This window comes from Carcharhinus amblyrhynchos, chromosome 4 (assembly GCF_965287045.1).
Source record: "Carcharhinus amblyrhynchos chromosome 4, sCarAmb.v2.hapA, whole genome shotgun sequence".
NCBI lineage: Eukaryota > Metazoa > Chordata > Chondrichthyes > Carcharhiniformes > Carcharhinidae > Carcharhinus > Carcharhinus amblyrhynchos.
In genome coordinates this window covers 52561038-52577466 of record NC_137327.1, presented here as the reverse complement: position 1 = coordinate 52577466, position 16429 = coordinate 52561038, and the positions used below count along the sequence as shown (strand labels likewise).

Genomic DNA, 16429 nt, shown 5'->3' with positions numbered 1-16429 from the left:
TTCCCAGTTGTTTCGACCTAATATATGCCGCCCTCTTCTTCCTGACCAAGTCCTCAATACCCCCTGTAATCCATGGCTCTCTAATCCTGCCTTTCCCATCCTTCCTCTTTACCGGCACATGCCTTTCCTGCAACATTATCAGTTTACCCTTGAAAGCCTCCCACTTGCCAACTGTGCCTGCTAACAACCCCTCCCAATCAGTGTCCTTCAGCTCCTTCCTAATCCGGCTGTAGCTCACCTTCCCCCAGTTCAGCACCCTACCCTTCGGACAGCACTCATCCTTCTCCATTTTTATCCTAAAGTAGACAGACTTGTGGTCACTGTTAGCCACATGTTCGCCTACTGCAACCTCATCCACCTGCCCCGGCTCAGTACCCAACACTAAATCCAGTATAGCCCCCTCCCTAGTCGGGCTAGTTACGTACTGCTCCAAGGACCCTTCCAACACACAGTTTACAAATTCCTCCCCATCCGTACCCCCAGCTCTAGGCACCTTCCAATCCACTCCAGGAAGATTAAAGTCACCCACTACAACCACCCTATTCTTTCGGCATCTATCTAAAATGCCTCTGCAAATACCTTCCTCCACTGACCTCGGGCCGTTGGGTGGCCTATAGTATACCCCTAGCATCGTAATCTCTCCCTTCTTATTCCTCAACTCCACCCACAGCGACTCAATCCCTAACTCCTCCATATTGTCCTCCCTCTGCACTGCTGTGATGTGCTCCTTTACTAACAGCGCCACCCCACCACCTCTTTTCAACCCTCCCCTGTCACACCTAAAACACTTATACCCAGGAATATTCAGCTGCCAGTCCTGCCCTTCCTTTAACCACGTCTCCGTCACTGCCACCACATCTAACTTCCTCACAAACATCAAGGCCCTAAGCTCATCCGTTTTACCCGTCACACTCCTCGCATTAAAACAGATGCAATCCAACCCTCCAGGCCCACTCGGATCCTCCTTTCCCCGATAATATTCCTTTCACCCAAATCTACCCTGTCACCCAACTCACTCCCGACCCCAGTTCCTAATGAGCTATCAGTCTCATCCCCACCCCCCCTCCCTATTAGTTTAAACCCTGCCTAAACACTCCAGCTAACCTCCCTGCTAAGACATTTGTCCCTCTCCCATTCAAATTTTTCCCATCCCTCCTGTACAGTTGCCCTTCTCTCACAAATACTTCCCAGTGATTGACAGAAGTAAAGCCCTCTACCTTGCACCAATCCCTCAGCCATGCATTCAGCTGCACGGTCTCGTTATTCCTAGCCCTGCTGGTACTAGGCAGCAGCCCATAGAATGCCACCTGGAGGTCCTGCTCTTCAGCTTGGCCCCCAACTCCCTAAATTGCCTACGTACATCTGCCCTACTCTGCCTTCCTACGTCCCTCTCCCCTACGTGTATTATTACTTCTGCCTGGGTCCCCTCCCCTTTCAAAATTCCCTCTATCCTCTCCAATATGTCCTGTACCCCTACTCCAGGGAGGCAGACTACCATCCTGGAGTCACGCTTCTGCCCACAGAACCTCCTGTCAATTCCTTTGACCCTCCCATCCCCCACCACTATCACATTGCCAGCCCCCTTCCTTCCCTCTGAGTCATTCTGGCCCTCCTGTCTTTCCTTTTGTACCCCTGTCAATGCCTTTTGGGGGGCCACTGGGGTGGTCTTTGGACCAGGACTATTCTTATTCTTATTCTTCTTCCTCCTCCTCCTAACAGTTACCCACCCATCCTGTCCCCCAGGCCCTGGGACCTCCACTTGTTCATGGTTCCTAGCCATTAACTCCTCATTCTCCCTGACCAGAAACGCATCCTCTAAACGCACCTCTAGTTGCCTGACCCGGGCCCTCAAACGCTGCAGCTCGAAACACTTGACGCAGATGTGGGCCTTCGGGAGACGTGATGCCTCCAAGAACTCCCACATATGGCACCTGACACAGCTAAAGTGCCTCCCCATAGCCCCTGCCATGTCCTGACCTCCCTTGGAATTATATATTCCGAAATGCCACACAGTAAAGATGGGACCCGCAATTCACTTTGCCTAAGCCTGCTCTCGCCTAAGCCCAGCGAGCCAAAGCCCTTATAGCTCTCACTCAGCTCCCACTCACTCCACTGCCCGCTCCCGATGCTGCCCGCTGTCTATTACTGCCTTCTTTTTATACCCCCTGCTCTCCCTTCCCGACTAGCCCCTCGCCTAACTTCCGCTTCAGAAATAAAAAGTACTCACAGAAAACCCCACGAACCGGAAGTGAAGTCAAAAGCTTTTAAAGTAAATCCAACACTCACCACAGCCACCCGGAACACTGCTCCGGAGAACGATAAGCTTCTATAAAGAGCACAATCTGGAGGTTAAGTACTTGCCACAGAATTCACAGCCTTTAATATGCTCTTGTATCCACAGCAATAATATGGACTGGCCCAGCTAAATTCCTAGTCAATGGTAACCCCCCTCAAATTGCATATGATGGGGGAAATCTCATTGAATGTCAAGTTCTCTTATTGGAAATTATCATTGCCAGGTAATTGAGTAGCACAAATGTTATTTGTCATTTATCAACTCAAGCCTGACCATTGTCCACGTCACTGAACAAGGAGCAATCACCACGAACCTCCGTACTTCTGATCTTACGGTGGAGAGAAGATCACTGAAGAAGAAGCTGAAGATGGTTGGTCCTACGACATTGAGAAACTCCTCTAGTGATGACCTGGGGCTGAGATGATTGGCCTCCAGCCATCACAATCGTCTTCCTTTCTGCCTTTTCCCTCTGATTTCCACTGACTTCAGTTTTACTTGTGTTCCTTGGCTCCACACTCAGACAAATGCTTGTTTGATGTCAAGGACAATCACTCTCAACTCATCTCTGGAATTCAACTATTTTGCCTGTGTTTGGACAAAATCAATTGTGAAATTTGGAACTGAGTAGCCCTGGAAGAACCCCAGATCCCAAATATAATTGCTGAATTATCACCATTTGTTAGCACTGTTAACAACGCCTTCCATCACTTGATTGAGAATAGACTGATGGAGCAATAGTTAAGTGGATTGGATTTTTTAAAATTCATTCATGGCATTTGGATTTCAGCATTGCTGGCAAGACTATTGCCCACCCTGAATCAACTTTGAGAAAATAGCCGCGACAAAATAAGAATAGAAGAAATAGAAACAAGCTAAGTGAGTTGCTTTCTTGAACACTGCAGTCTATGTGGTATGAGTACACTCACAATGCTGTTAGGGTGGGAGTTTCATGATATTGACCCAGCTTTATGGAAAGGATGCACTGTGAATTTTCTACTTTGTCAGGAAGGTGCCAGGGTTCTAGCTGTGCTGGAACAGCTTGACTTCATATCATGACCAGTGCTGGAGCAAAAGTCATCAGTACTTCAGCCTGGATGTTGTCAGAGCCCACAGTCTTTGCAACCATAAGGAATGGTTTAGAATAGCATAGATGTATTTAAGAGGAAGCTAGATGAATACATGAGAGACAAAGAAATAGAAAGAGATGTTGACTGGTTTCGATGAAGAGGAGAGGAAGGAGGCTTGTTTGAAGCATAAACAATATGATGGACCAGTTGGGCTGCAACTTTTTCTATACTATAAACATAGTGTTCTTCGTTGGGTTCAGTACACTTAGCCATTTCTTGCTGTTATTTGGAGTGAATTGTATCAGTTGAAGAAAGGGGAGAGAGAGAAAACTGGGAACTACCTCAGTATGGCATCAATCGTCAGGAAAGTGTTGGAATCTATTATTAAGGATACACTTTCTACTGAAATTCTCTAACCCAAGAGGTTATGGCTGCTTGATCATTAAAAATACTTATGACAGAGATAAAATGATTTTTGGTCTCTCAGGGAATCAAGGAATATCCCATGTAGGAAATTGAAGTTTATGCAGAAGACCTGCCATACTTGGATCGAATAACAGAGCAGGCCTGATGGCCCATGAGATCTACTGCTGTTTCTATTTCTTATGTTCTTATGGTATCAGTGATCCTGGGAACCTCGGGGGGAGGCTGAGGTGTATCATCCTCTTGGCATTTCTGGCTGAAGATAGGTGCAAGCTCTTCAGTTTTGACTTTTGCGCTGAGGTGCAGGGCTCTGCTATCATTCAGGATGGTGCATTTATGAAGCCATCTCCTTCCATTAGCTGTTTAATTAGCTGCCACAATTCAGGACTGGATGTGGCAGAACTTTGATTGTTTGTGGGATTGCTTAGCTCTGACTATTCATTGCATACTGCTTCAGCTGTTGAGCATGCAGACATTGTAGCTGCATCATGTTTTACACCTCATTTTACGTATACCTGGTGTTGTTCCTGACATGTTTTTCTGCACACCTCACTAAACATTTGCTATCTTGGGGTTTAGCGGCAATGCTAGAATGAGAGCAAGAGCTATGCTAAGCCATGATGTTACAGATCATGATTGTGTATATTTCTGCTACTGCTGATGCCTCGCAGTGCATCCCGGTGCCTAACTTTGAGCTGCTAGATCTGATATGAATCAATCCCATATAGCACATTGATATATCCCTACAACAAGATGGAAGGTGTACTTAGTGTCTAAATGGGACTTTGTCTCCACATGGACTGCAATTATAACTCCAATAATATTTTCATGGACAGATACATCTGTGACAAATAGATCAATGAGAATGAGGTCAAGTAGACTTTTCTCCAGTGTTGTTTCACTCACCATGCAGGCCCAGTCAGACAGATATGCCCTTCAGAACTTGGCCAACTTGGTGAATAGTTGTCCTACTGAGCCAGCCATGATGATGGAAACTGAAATCCCTCACCCAGAGTACATTCTGTGCCCTTGCCATCCTCAGTGCTTCCTCCAAGGTGGTTTTCAAAATTAAAGAGTACTGAATCAGCAGTAGAGGGAGAATGGTAGATGGTAATCGACAGGAGGTTTCTTTGGTCATGTTTTACCTGATGCCATGAGACTTCATGGGATTTAGAATCATTGTTGGGACTTCCTTAATGCTCCTTACTAACCATTGGGCATCTACTCTGATGGCTCTGATCCTCCATGTGTAAGTCATAATCAAGGATGCTTACGAAGATAAGTGGGATATTGGCTGTAAGGTGTGATTCAGTGAGTATGATGATATCATGACTAGTCCGTGGGACAGTTCAATTAATTTTGGCACATGTCTCCAGGTGTTAGAGAGGAGGACTTTGCAGACAATATTTTTGTCATGTTCAGTGCCAAGGTCAATGCTGGTTGTCCATCTGCTTTTTTTCTTACTTGACTTTTCTGTAGACATTGACACAACTGAGTGGTTTGCTGTACCAGATTGGAGAGCTGTTAAGGTAAATCCCATTACTGTGGATCTGGTTGCACGTTAGCCCGAGCTGGTAAGAACAGCAGATTGGTTCACAAAAGGACATTTAACTGTATGGTTGAGAGAATGGAAGGGATGTTCAACTGAAATTTTTGCGTATGGTTAAAAATAGAGTCAGCATGACTATGCTTCTAGCTAATCAGATTTTTATTGGACAACATTGCTGTTGGGAATTGGTAGCAGTAAGAGCTTGGAGGATGGAGTCAGGGGTGCTGAGGGTGAGTCGATAGTGGGGGAGCGAGACAGGCTTGGATAATTTCTGAAATATATCCTCAAATACTGAATTTACATACAGCAAGAAACTACATGGCATTTCTTCAGACAACTTCAGACAGGGCAAGATGATAAACCATCTAGGAATGAAGAGTTTAATTATTTATCATTCTTATTAATACCAAACAATTTTCAGAAATCAACCCTGAATTATTTCTCAGTAATGATGAAATAATTCCATCATTGATCAGTTCCTCCCTGTGGACAGTATTCATCTCATCACAATCCAATGACCACCCCCTCCACATTCTAATCACTATCCAGTGACCATGCTTACTGACACTTTCCAGTGATTCCCTTCCCAGCTCCTTATCTATCCAGTAACCATCACCCACCATATCCTGAGGCTATCATTGACCACTGATTTCCTGATCACTATCAGTGACCTACCATTGTCCAATCATTACCCAGTAAGCTCCCCATTCTAGTCATTATTTCATGAATCCTCCTCCATCACCACCCACCGTGCCTGACTCCTATCCAAATGACCATCCTACAGCTTTTTTTGATTTATGGGATGTGAATGTCACTGGCACAGCCTGCACTTATTGCACATCCCTAACTGTCCTTGAGAAGGTGTTGATGAGCCACATTCTTGAACCGCTGCAGGGATTTTAACCCAGTGACAGTGAAGAAATGGCGGTATGTTTCCACGTCAGGATAGTGAGCTGCATGGAGGGGAACTTCCACATGGTGGTGTTCTCATGCATCGCTTGCCTTTGTACTTCTAGATGGTAGAGAGTGTGGATTTAGAAGGTGCTGTTGAAGGAGTCTTGGTAGTTGCTGCAGTGCGTCTTGCAGATGATATGCGCTGCTGGCATTGTGTATCAGTGATGGCTGGGCGCTGAGCAAGCAGACTGCTTTGTCTTGAACGTTGAGCTTCTTGAGTGTTATTACAGCTGCACTCATCCAAGCAGGTGGATCACTATCCAGTGATCACACCCCCCACCCCGCCCATTTCCCCCAAATTGCTAATAATGTAGTCTGTTTTTATTACTCCTTACACTGCCCAGATTACACACAAAAAAATCCATCACTGGATCCCATACCATGTCCTTGTCCCTCTTTCCCTTTCCTCATCACACCCCATTCCCTCTTCATATTCCTTATGTGATTCCAGCTCCTACTCCGTACTTCCCTTAATCTACCCGTCCTAAACCTTGCATATAGAGTGTTTGTGGACACAGCTAGATATACAGCAGTCCAACTGTGGCTATTTAGATCTATGCTCATTCTGAAGGTTGATGTTGAGACCAGGCTGAACTGTAGCTGAGCTTTGTTAGCTCAGCTACAGTTCAGCTCCCTGGCACCAGATCACCACCAGATTTCCAGCCAAAAGGGCTCCAAGTAGCTTGAAATATTCTAACTGTTGTTTGCTGCCATCTAGAGGAGAGCCACTGAACACACGAAGTTTGAATAATTTCTCCATTCCCAAAAACCTCACCTGTGCATCAGTTCCTCCATCCTCACCCCACAACCCACTCTGCCCCTGCCATATTTAAGGCGCTCGGTGGAGAGGTGGGGGAGTCACATTCTGATGTCTCATCCAAGTGGTTCTTCTTCATGTTCAATTTGTATAGAGGGGAGAACATGAGACCAGCCTGATCCTCATTAAAGACAATGACCACTTTGCAGTAGGGCTGAAAAGAGAGATGGTAATGATGAGATCAGGGTAGGGTGAGGGTAACGATGGAATCAAAATGAAGAAAGCGTAGGATTAGAATTGGAAGAGGGTGGAAGCAGGAACTGGATAGGAAGAGTGTTGGAATAGGCTATGGGTGAGTTCAGGGCTGGGACAGAACAGCTTTAGGATTATGATAGGGATATAGCAGAGATCAGATAATGGCTGACATTTGCCTAGCAATTTATAAAAACTCATTGGGCATTAACAAAAACAGATTACAAATATTAGGGACATTTCCAGCATTAGCAATTTTTTAAAGATTAGGAATATTACTACCATTAGTAACTGGTACAAGTTTTAAGTTTAAGTTGAACATTGTCAGTGTCACTGCTATCTTCCCGAGTATCCCTGATGATTAGGCAGTGACTTTAGGTACTAATATTGAACCATATGATAGTATGTCCCAGGGAGGGTAATAATGAGACTCCTTTCTTACAAAGAATTGAATATTGTAATCATGCCATGTAACCAGGGCGGCAAGGTAGCACAGTGGTTAGCACTGCTGCTTCACGGCTCCAGGGTCCTGGGTTCGATTCCTAGCTTGGGTCACTGTCTGTGTGGAGTTTGCACCTTCTCCTCGTGTCTGTGTGGGTTTCCTCCCACAGTCCAAAGATGTGCAGGTTAGGTTGATTGGCCTTGCTAAGAAATTGCCCCTTAGTGTCCAGGGGTGCATAGGTTAGAGGGATTAGTGGGTACGATATGGGGGTAGGGCCTAGGTGGGATTGTGTTCGGTGCAGACTCGATGGGCCGAAGGGTCTCTTTCTGCACTGTAGGGTTCTATGGTATTAAACGTCAGAGGCATTTCTACAACTTTCTGAAAAAGGACTGATTAATGAGGCCAAGGTGTGGAAGTTATCGTTAGTGAGGGAACATACAGAGTAAAACTTATATTAGGTTTTGATTTTAACTTTAACTTCAGTTCCTCTCTGATTTCAAAAAAATGGATTGCTCCTCAGTTTCCTGATTAAGGTCCTCAGTAACACTTCTACTTTTCCTTCTGGCCAGCTCTAGAAACCTCACGTATTCCTTCCAGAAATACAGGAGCTCTTCCCAGTTAATGTCAAATGTTGGTCTTGTTCCTTGTTATCTGTTTTCCAGTTAACACAAAGCTTGAGTTAACAATCTCTTGTCCGATACTGCTGCCAATTAAAATGTAGACCTGTCTCCTGCCCGTGTCCATAAGAACATAAGAAATAGGAGCAGGAGTAGGCCATCTAGCCCCTCGAGCCTGCCCCGCCATTCAATAAGATCATGGCTGATTTGTCGTGTCTCAGTTCCACATTCCCACCCTCTCCCCATAACCCTTAATCCCCTCGCTTATCAAAAACCCATCAACCCGCGTCTTAAAAATATTTAGCGAGGCAGCCTCCACCACTTCAACGGGCAGAGAATTCCAGAGATTCACCACCCTTTGAGTGAAGAAGTTCCTCCTCAACTCCGCTCTAAACCGCCCCCCCTTTATCTTGAGACTGTGCCCCCTAGTCCTACTGTCCTTTCTGAGCGGGAAGAGCCTCTCCACCTCTATCCTATCCATCCCATTCATCATCTTATATGTCTCAATCATGTCCACCTGCCTGACATGAAAATCGGGTGGCTGGGCAGCTCCTCCAGGACAGAGATGAGATTGCAGAGTCAGGAAAATTCCAAATCCTACTACCCACTTCCTTGACAAAAATCTGGTCCTATGTCACCAGTCTGTAATGGTACAATAAAGCAAGTCAATGAACAGTTCTTCAGAAAGGTGGATCCCCTTTAGGTGTTCTAATATTAAACTGCTTGTGATCTTGACCTGTTTAATATTCCAGAAGACAAGCTGGAACAGCAACATTCATTGTTCACCCATTACAAGGATCCCTGCCGCTTAGGCCCTGGAGAGGAGCAGCCTTGGGTCATCGGTGAGTGAATATCCCACAGCAACATCTAGTGTGCTCTGTCCTGACAGTAAAGGCAAGGGATTAGAAATATGAGACTGAGTGAGGATGAGAGACATGGGGCTCAGTGAGGGTGACAGATATGGGGCTCAGTGAGGGTGAGAGACATGGGGGTCAGTGAGGGTGAGAGGGTGAGGGTGAGAGACATGGGGCTCAGTGGGTGAGAGGGTGAGGGTGAGAGACATGAGGCTCAGTGAGGGTAAGGGACATGGGGCTCAGTGAGGGTGAGAGACATGGGGCTCAGTGAGGGTGAGAGACATGGGGCTCAGTGAAGGTGAGAGACATGGGGCTCAGTGAGGATAAGGGACATGGGGCTCAGTGAGGGTGAGAGACATGGGGCTCAGTGAAGGTGAGAGACATGGGGCTCAGTGAGGATAAGGGACATGGGGCTCAGTGAGGGTGAGAGACATGGGGCTCAGTGAGGATAAGGGACATGGGGCTCAGTGAGGGTGAGAGACATGGGGCTCAGTGAGGATAAGGGACATGGGGCTCAGTGAGGGTGAGAGACATGGGGCTCAGTGAAGGTGAGAGACATGGGGCTCAGTGAGGATAAGGGACATGGGGCTCAGTGAGGGTGAGAGACATGGGGCTCAGTGAGGGACATGGGGATCCTGTTGTGCACAGTGGGATCCTGCCCCTGGTGTCACTCAGACAGCTATCTGTAACAGAAGTCTGTTTGTGTTTATGAAGTGTGGAAAATGTGCCATGAATGTGATTTAACATCAGTTAGGAGGTGAATAAGCTGAACTTCAAAGTAATGAGGAAAAGCAAACTTCAACGAGCATTGGTAATGCAGGTAGGGTTAATAGGCCAAAAGGGCACAAGTGGGTACAATTCAAATAATGAGGAACCTATCAATCTAAACTAAGAATGTGCAAGTGCTTCAGTTCCTAAATCTGAAGCCCTGGTCTCTTATACCAACATCTCTGAGAAACAAGATCTTGTAAAAATAAAGCACAGTCTTTTCATTCGTGGAATGTGAGCATCACTGGAAACCAGCATTTGCTGCCTATTGCTAATTGCACATGAGGAGGTGGTAATGAACCCTTTCATGAACTGCTGCAGTCCAAAATATCTATGAAATCCATGGCAGAAATTAGAGATTGCGAAGAGGCATCATTCCTCACATTTCTGACTGGTGCCTTGTAGCAAATGAACAGGCTTCGGGGAGTTAGGAGGTGAGTTTCTTGCCAAAAAATTCCCAGCCTCTGACCTGCTCTTGCAGCTACAATATGTTTTTTTCAGTCTGTCAGAATCCATCATGTTTCAGAATGTTTAATCCCTTGTCACTGAGCTCTCTGCCATGTGTTTATGCTGAGTGGTTTGTGTTTGCTATCAAACCTGTAAAATATGAAATGTGTCTGTGTGATAGGTACTTTAATGGACCCAGAGGGACTATATGATGAAGACACCATCACACCAGATAATCTGCAAAAGTAAGTGCCCTGCCTTCACTCCCTTTCTCAAGATTTTCTGTTTTGGAGATCACCTTTTCTCAGTATAGGAGAAAGACTAATAGCAGGCAGCTTCATATCATCAATGTCTGTTTTACACGGCTGACCACATTGACAGTAATACTATATTGTTTGCTGTACAGCCCACACAGTGACGGTTGTATCACTTCCTTAACTGACCAAAGTGAGTAACCACACCAACAATGATAATTGTATCATTTCTTAAATGGGATCACTCTAATAGTGGCCACTGTTATCAGCTCCTGTACTGATCAGCTTGAAGGACTATTGTGTGAATCCCAATACTGATCAGACTAATAGTGACCTCTGTATTAACTCCAGTACTGCTTACAGTAAAGAGAAAAGTTGGGGCAATAAAATGGTGCAGCAATTTGTCTCAAGTCAAATGGAGTGCAACAGGCAGGGACAGAGTTTAACAATAATAGTGCATCAGCAAAGGATAATTGCAAAAACATAAAATTAAAGGCTCACTAGCTGAATGCACAAAGCATTCGTATTTAGATGAGCATGGACTAGCAGCACAAATAGAGATAATTATTTTACATCAAATCATTGCAGAGACATGCAGAAACATGAGCCTGAATTTTGCCAAATGGGCAGATGACCTAACATTGGCAGGGAATGTATGCTGCTAGCATGCACATACAGCTGATGGAATGTTCCTCTGAACTTTTCAACTGGAAGATAAATACATACAAGCTACCCTATTATGGACGTCAGCTGGTTCCCAAGAGTTGCCAGCCCAATCAGAGGGCAGGTGGCTCAGCAATCTCAGCAACAACACCAGAGGGGTGGTCACTTCTGGGATAGGCAGGGACCCTGTCTTCCGCAGGAAGTATGCAAAAAAATTTTAAAGAAAAATTGTTTGGGGAAAACCACTCCAGGGAGATCACTGTGGCCGCACAATGTCCTTTTCTACCCATGGTCCTCTTTTTGCTTTCAAAAAACCATCTGCTGCTGAGAAGACATCATCATTTAGTTTGCAGCATCCTCCTGGAGCAAGGTTGATCCACAAAATGTCACCTATTTTGTTAAATTAAGCTTTTATTTCTGGAAATTGATTGCCCACTTCCTTGGGACGGGCAGCCTTTCCAATTCCATACCTGCCATCAGAAAATTCTCTGATGGCAGGACATGGTCAGAGAAATACAGTTCCTGTAGAACTAAAAGGTATGGCAACAAAGTATGACCAAACTGTTGGTAAAAAGGAAGAATTGTATTTGACAGTAAATTAGCCAGGAGCATTAAAACAAGTTTCTAAGGATTTTTGCAAGTATTTCAAAGGTGAGGTAATGAGGAAATTCAATGCTGGAGATAGAATGGAGAAGTTGGAACTGTTATCCTTGAAGAGAAGGCTGATATGAGATATGATAGAGATAATTAAAAATCATAAGGGGCAGCGCAGTGGTTGGCACTGCTGCTTCACAGCTCCAGGGACCTGGATTCGATTATTTTTAAACAGTGACCCCTGGTTCTAGATTTTCTGACATGTGGAAACAGCCTCTCTACATCCAACCTGTCAATACATTTCAGGATCTTAAAGGTCTCAATCAAGTTGCCCATTTGTCTTCTAAACTCTAGCGGATACAAATCTCACCACTCCAGCCTTTCCTCAAGACAATGGACCAATTTCTGGTATTGGTCTAGTAAACCATCTCTGAATTTCTTCTAATGCATTTTCATTTTTCTTTAAATAAGATGACCAGTACAGTACACATTACTCTAGATGTTGCCTCACCAATACCCTGTACAATTGAAACACAACCTCCCTACTTTTTGTCATCAATTCCTCCCACAATAAACAATATCATTCTACTGGCTTTCCTAATTACTTCACAGTATAAGACACAAATTACACACCAGAAAGAGACAGTGATCAAGGGTCAAAACGAGTAAGGAGTTAAAATAGTTAATATTAGTATAGAAAATATATTGGATAAACCTGAAGGATTAAAAGCTGACAAATTCCAGGATGTGATAGCCAGTTCTCACAGATGTGTCTGGAAGGGTAGTGGTTGAGCTGGTTATGAGTTTCCAAAAGTCCCTGAATTGTAGAATGGTCCCAACAGATTTGAAGTTAGCAAATATAACATTGTTTTCAATAAAGGAAGTCGAGGGAAAACAGGGAACTACAGGCCAATTAGCCTGGCATCAGTTGTCAGGAAAATATTGGAATCTATTATTAATAAAGTCTTAACAAAGTTTTTGAGGGCGTAACTAGTAAGGCAGATAAAGGGGAACCAATGCCATAGAAATGTTACAGCACAGAAAGGCCATTCAGTCTGTCTGCGCTATATGAAAAATAAAAATTAGCTGCCCTTTCTAATGGCACCTTCCAACTTCTGGTCCAAAGCCTTTCAGGTGCAGATCCAGGTTTCTGTTTTCACCACGAAACCAGGCAGTAAATTCCAGTTGCCCAGCATCATTTGGATGAAGATAATTGACCTCTCCGCTAGGTGAATCAAGCTTTTCCTTTCAACTCTTCATAATCCTGCACACCTCAATTAAGTCACCCTTCCACCTCCTCTGTTCTAAGGAAAACAACCTCTGTCCTATCCAATCTTTTCTCATAGCTGCAATTTTCAAGCCCTGGCAACATTCTTGTAAATCTCCCCTACACTTTCTCCAGAGCAATTATATCTTTCCTGTAATGTGGCAATCAGAACTGTACACAAAATTCTAGTCACAACTATATTGGTTGTATATTGGCCACACTGAATGACCATATTGTTACTGTGACCACCTGTAGTAAATTTTGGTCCTGTACTAGATAGTACTTCAGGTAAATGGGCCTCATGTTACCTTACCACGAGTAACCTTTGTTGCCCACTATCCAGTTACATGATTGCATGACTCAGGGACTGTAGCACTTACTCTTTGTCTGTGGTCTGCTAATCCAAGTGTCTGCACACATGTTTCTCCTCTTTTGCAGAGGGCAGGAGGATAAACAGTAGGATAAAGTCCAAAAAGACCAAATGCAAACCAACAAATGGGCTTCAAAAACTGAAAATGCTGGAAAATCTTAACAGGTCTGACAGCATCTGTAGGGAGAGAATAGAACCAATGTTTCAAGTCTGGATGACCCTTCACATAACTCTGTCCACAGATGCTGTCAGACCTGTTGAGATTTTCCAGCACTTTCTGTTTTTGTTTCAGATTCCAACATCCACAGTATTTTGCCTTTATAAACAAATGGATTTATTTCACAAGATACACAACTGCACAGAAAACATTTTCAGTGAGTGTTACTTAATTCCAGCAGCATCAGACTTAGAGAAGACTGAACTACAACAAGAGATCATATTGAACCATAACCTTTCACCTTCTTCACAGGGTTCTGGAGAGTGAAGAGGGACGCAGAGAGTACTTGGTCTTCTCCAACAGCAAGAACAATCCGTCTTGTCAGAAGGGGAGAAAGGTACCACTCAAAAACGGTGGGCGGAGGATCGACTATGCGCTCTACTCTGAAGAAGGCCTCAACCCTGACTGGAAAGTGGTACGGTTCACACAACCCTCCCCCACCTGACAGGGAAACTGCAGAAAAGATCCATTAGCAGTTGCAGTGAATGGCATCATCTCAAATTGGAATAAGCAAGAATTCCACAGCCTATGGAGAAAGGGCAGGGGAATGAGACTAATTTGGATATCTTTTTGAAGCATTGGCCTTGGGTCAAATGAACCCCTCTGTTCTGTATCATTCCATGATCTTGCAGGAGAGGGGTGAATAATTCCCATAGGAAACATGATACAGGGGACATAGACGAATCTGGACAAAGAAGCAATTGCAGGTATTGAACATAGTGGTATTCCTGGCATCTCTTAGTGGGACATGGTCAGCAACTCAGAGATCTTGGACCGTACCAATACCATCAGTATATACTCACTACTAAGCCAGCAATGATTACACTGGCTAAAAATAAAAGTGCTGGAAAAACTCAGCAGATCTGTCAGCATCTGGAGTGAGAAAGTGTGTTAATCATTTTGAGTTCAATATAACTCTTCTTAAGAATGGAAAAAAGACAGAAATGTAATAGGTGTTATGCTGTTGAACAGGATGGAGGACCAAGAGGAGAAAAAAGAAAAGGCTAGGGAAACGTTAGAGAGTGAGGAGGTTTAAATTACAATAATGTCATCGAACAAAAGATAAAAAAAAGGAAAGGTAGCAGTAAACGAGCAAAACATTGTCCTTTAGGCTAGGTGTTGAAAACAGAATAAAGGTCATTGCTGTCTGAAAGCAAAAAAGCAGAATATGTTAATACAGAAAAATATGTTAATACAGAAAAAAGTGTACATAAATCACTGCTTCACCTGAAAGATATGTTTGGGGCCTTGGAGGGAAGAGTTTTATATCTCCTGTGATAACATGGGAAAGTGCTGTAGGAAGGGAATGAGATGTTGGTGATGATAGAGGAGTAGACTAGGGTGTAGTGGATGGAACAGGGAGAGGATGATGCATTTTGTGGTAACATTAGTCTACCCTTCCCAGAGCCACAATAGGGTTCTGATTGTCCTCACCATTTTTTATTATCCACTAATGCCAGCCTGCATCTTCTACTATTTTGCTTTCAAACAGAGTTGAATTTTATTCTGCTATTAACACCTACTCTGGATCCTTTTTTTAATTCAAGGGATGTGAACCTTGCTGACTAAACCAGCAGTTAGTGCCCATTCCTAATTGCCCTTAAGATGATTTGGTCCTTTACAACTACCATTCCCACTCTCTTTGCCTTTTGATGACACCATTGTAATTTAGTTTCCCTGACACCCCCCAACCTATTCTTGACCTTCCCTTTCTACTCCATCTAATCCTTCTGCCTTTTCAACAGCATAAAACCCACCATATTTCTGCCTCTTTGGATCCAAAGAAGTATCATATTGGATTTGAAACATTAACTCCATTTCTCTCACTACAGATACTGCCAGACCTGCTGAGCTTTTTCAGTTCTTTCTGTTTTTATTTAAGATATCTAGCATCCATAATATTTTGCTTGGATGGATGACAGCTGAATACCCAAAGACCTTCATTAAGGTGAGCAGGGCTCTGGGTCATGACATGCTGAACATCCATACCTCAGTTACAAGGATATCTGCAACTGAGATATAAAGATGGCAGAAATCGATCCTGGCAACTGGAGGACTGCCACTGACAGCCATCACCCTTGGAGGCTGACTGCTCAGAGTGGCATCAGAAGAGGAAAGAGAAACTGAAAGCTCAGGCTGGAGAAAATAAAGGCCAGTGAATCCTATACCTTCTCAACCACTGTTGTTATCTGCAACACGTGCAGCATTGATTATCCTGTCAGACTGGGGCTCCTCAGCCACAGGCAGGTGATGCTTAGCACAGGGTTGACCACCAAGACACAAACGATTGGTTGACGAGATCTTCTAAAGGAGAGTCTCTCTACTATTTTCTTTCCCAAAGTTGCTTAGTCTATCCATTATAAATGTGTATCTTGGAATTGCACAGCAGAAAAGTTCTTTGTGCCTATTCTCTAAAGGAGTTATTGAAATAGTCTCACTGCCCTAAACTTTTCCCACACTCATGTAATTGCTTTTCCTGTTCCAATTTTCTTTTGAAACTCAGATGGTGCACATTTAACACATTGGATAACAACATTTCTCTTCACTCATTCCCTTATTATATATTCACTAGTTCACTTGAAGTCTGATATTGTGATGCCCAACTGCTTTTTGAGAATAGTTACAGTAGCTGACGCAT

General features: G+C 44.0%; 1 protein-coding gene across 2 annotated transcripts in view; it reads left to right on the top strand.

Moving 5' to 3' along the window:
* The window catches only part of smpd3 (sphingomyelin phosphodiesterase 3), a 370308-nt gene that overhangs the window by 352793 nt on the left and 1086 nt on the right, over positions 1–16429 (top strand). For both annotated transcript variants that reach the window (XM_080187151.1, XM_080187150.1), the window contains exons 6-8: positions 9110–9199; positions 10608–10671; positions 14044–14206. In XM_080187151.1, the coding sequence (XP_080043277.1) occupies positions 9110–9199; positions 10608–10671; positions 14044–14206 (317 nt within the window). The remainder of the gene's footprint in view (positions 1–9109; positions 9200–10607; positions 10672–14043; positions 14207–16429) is intronic.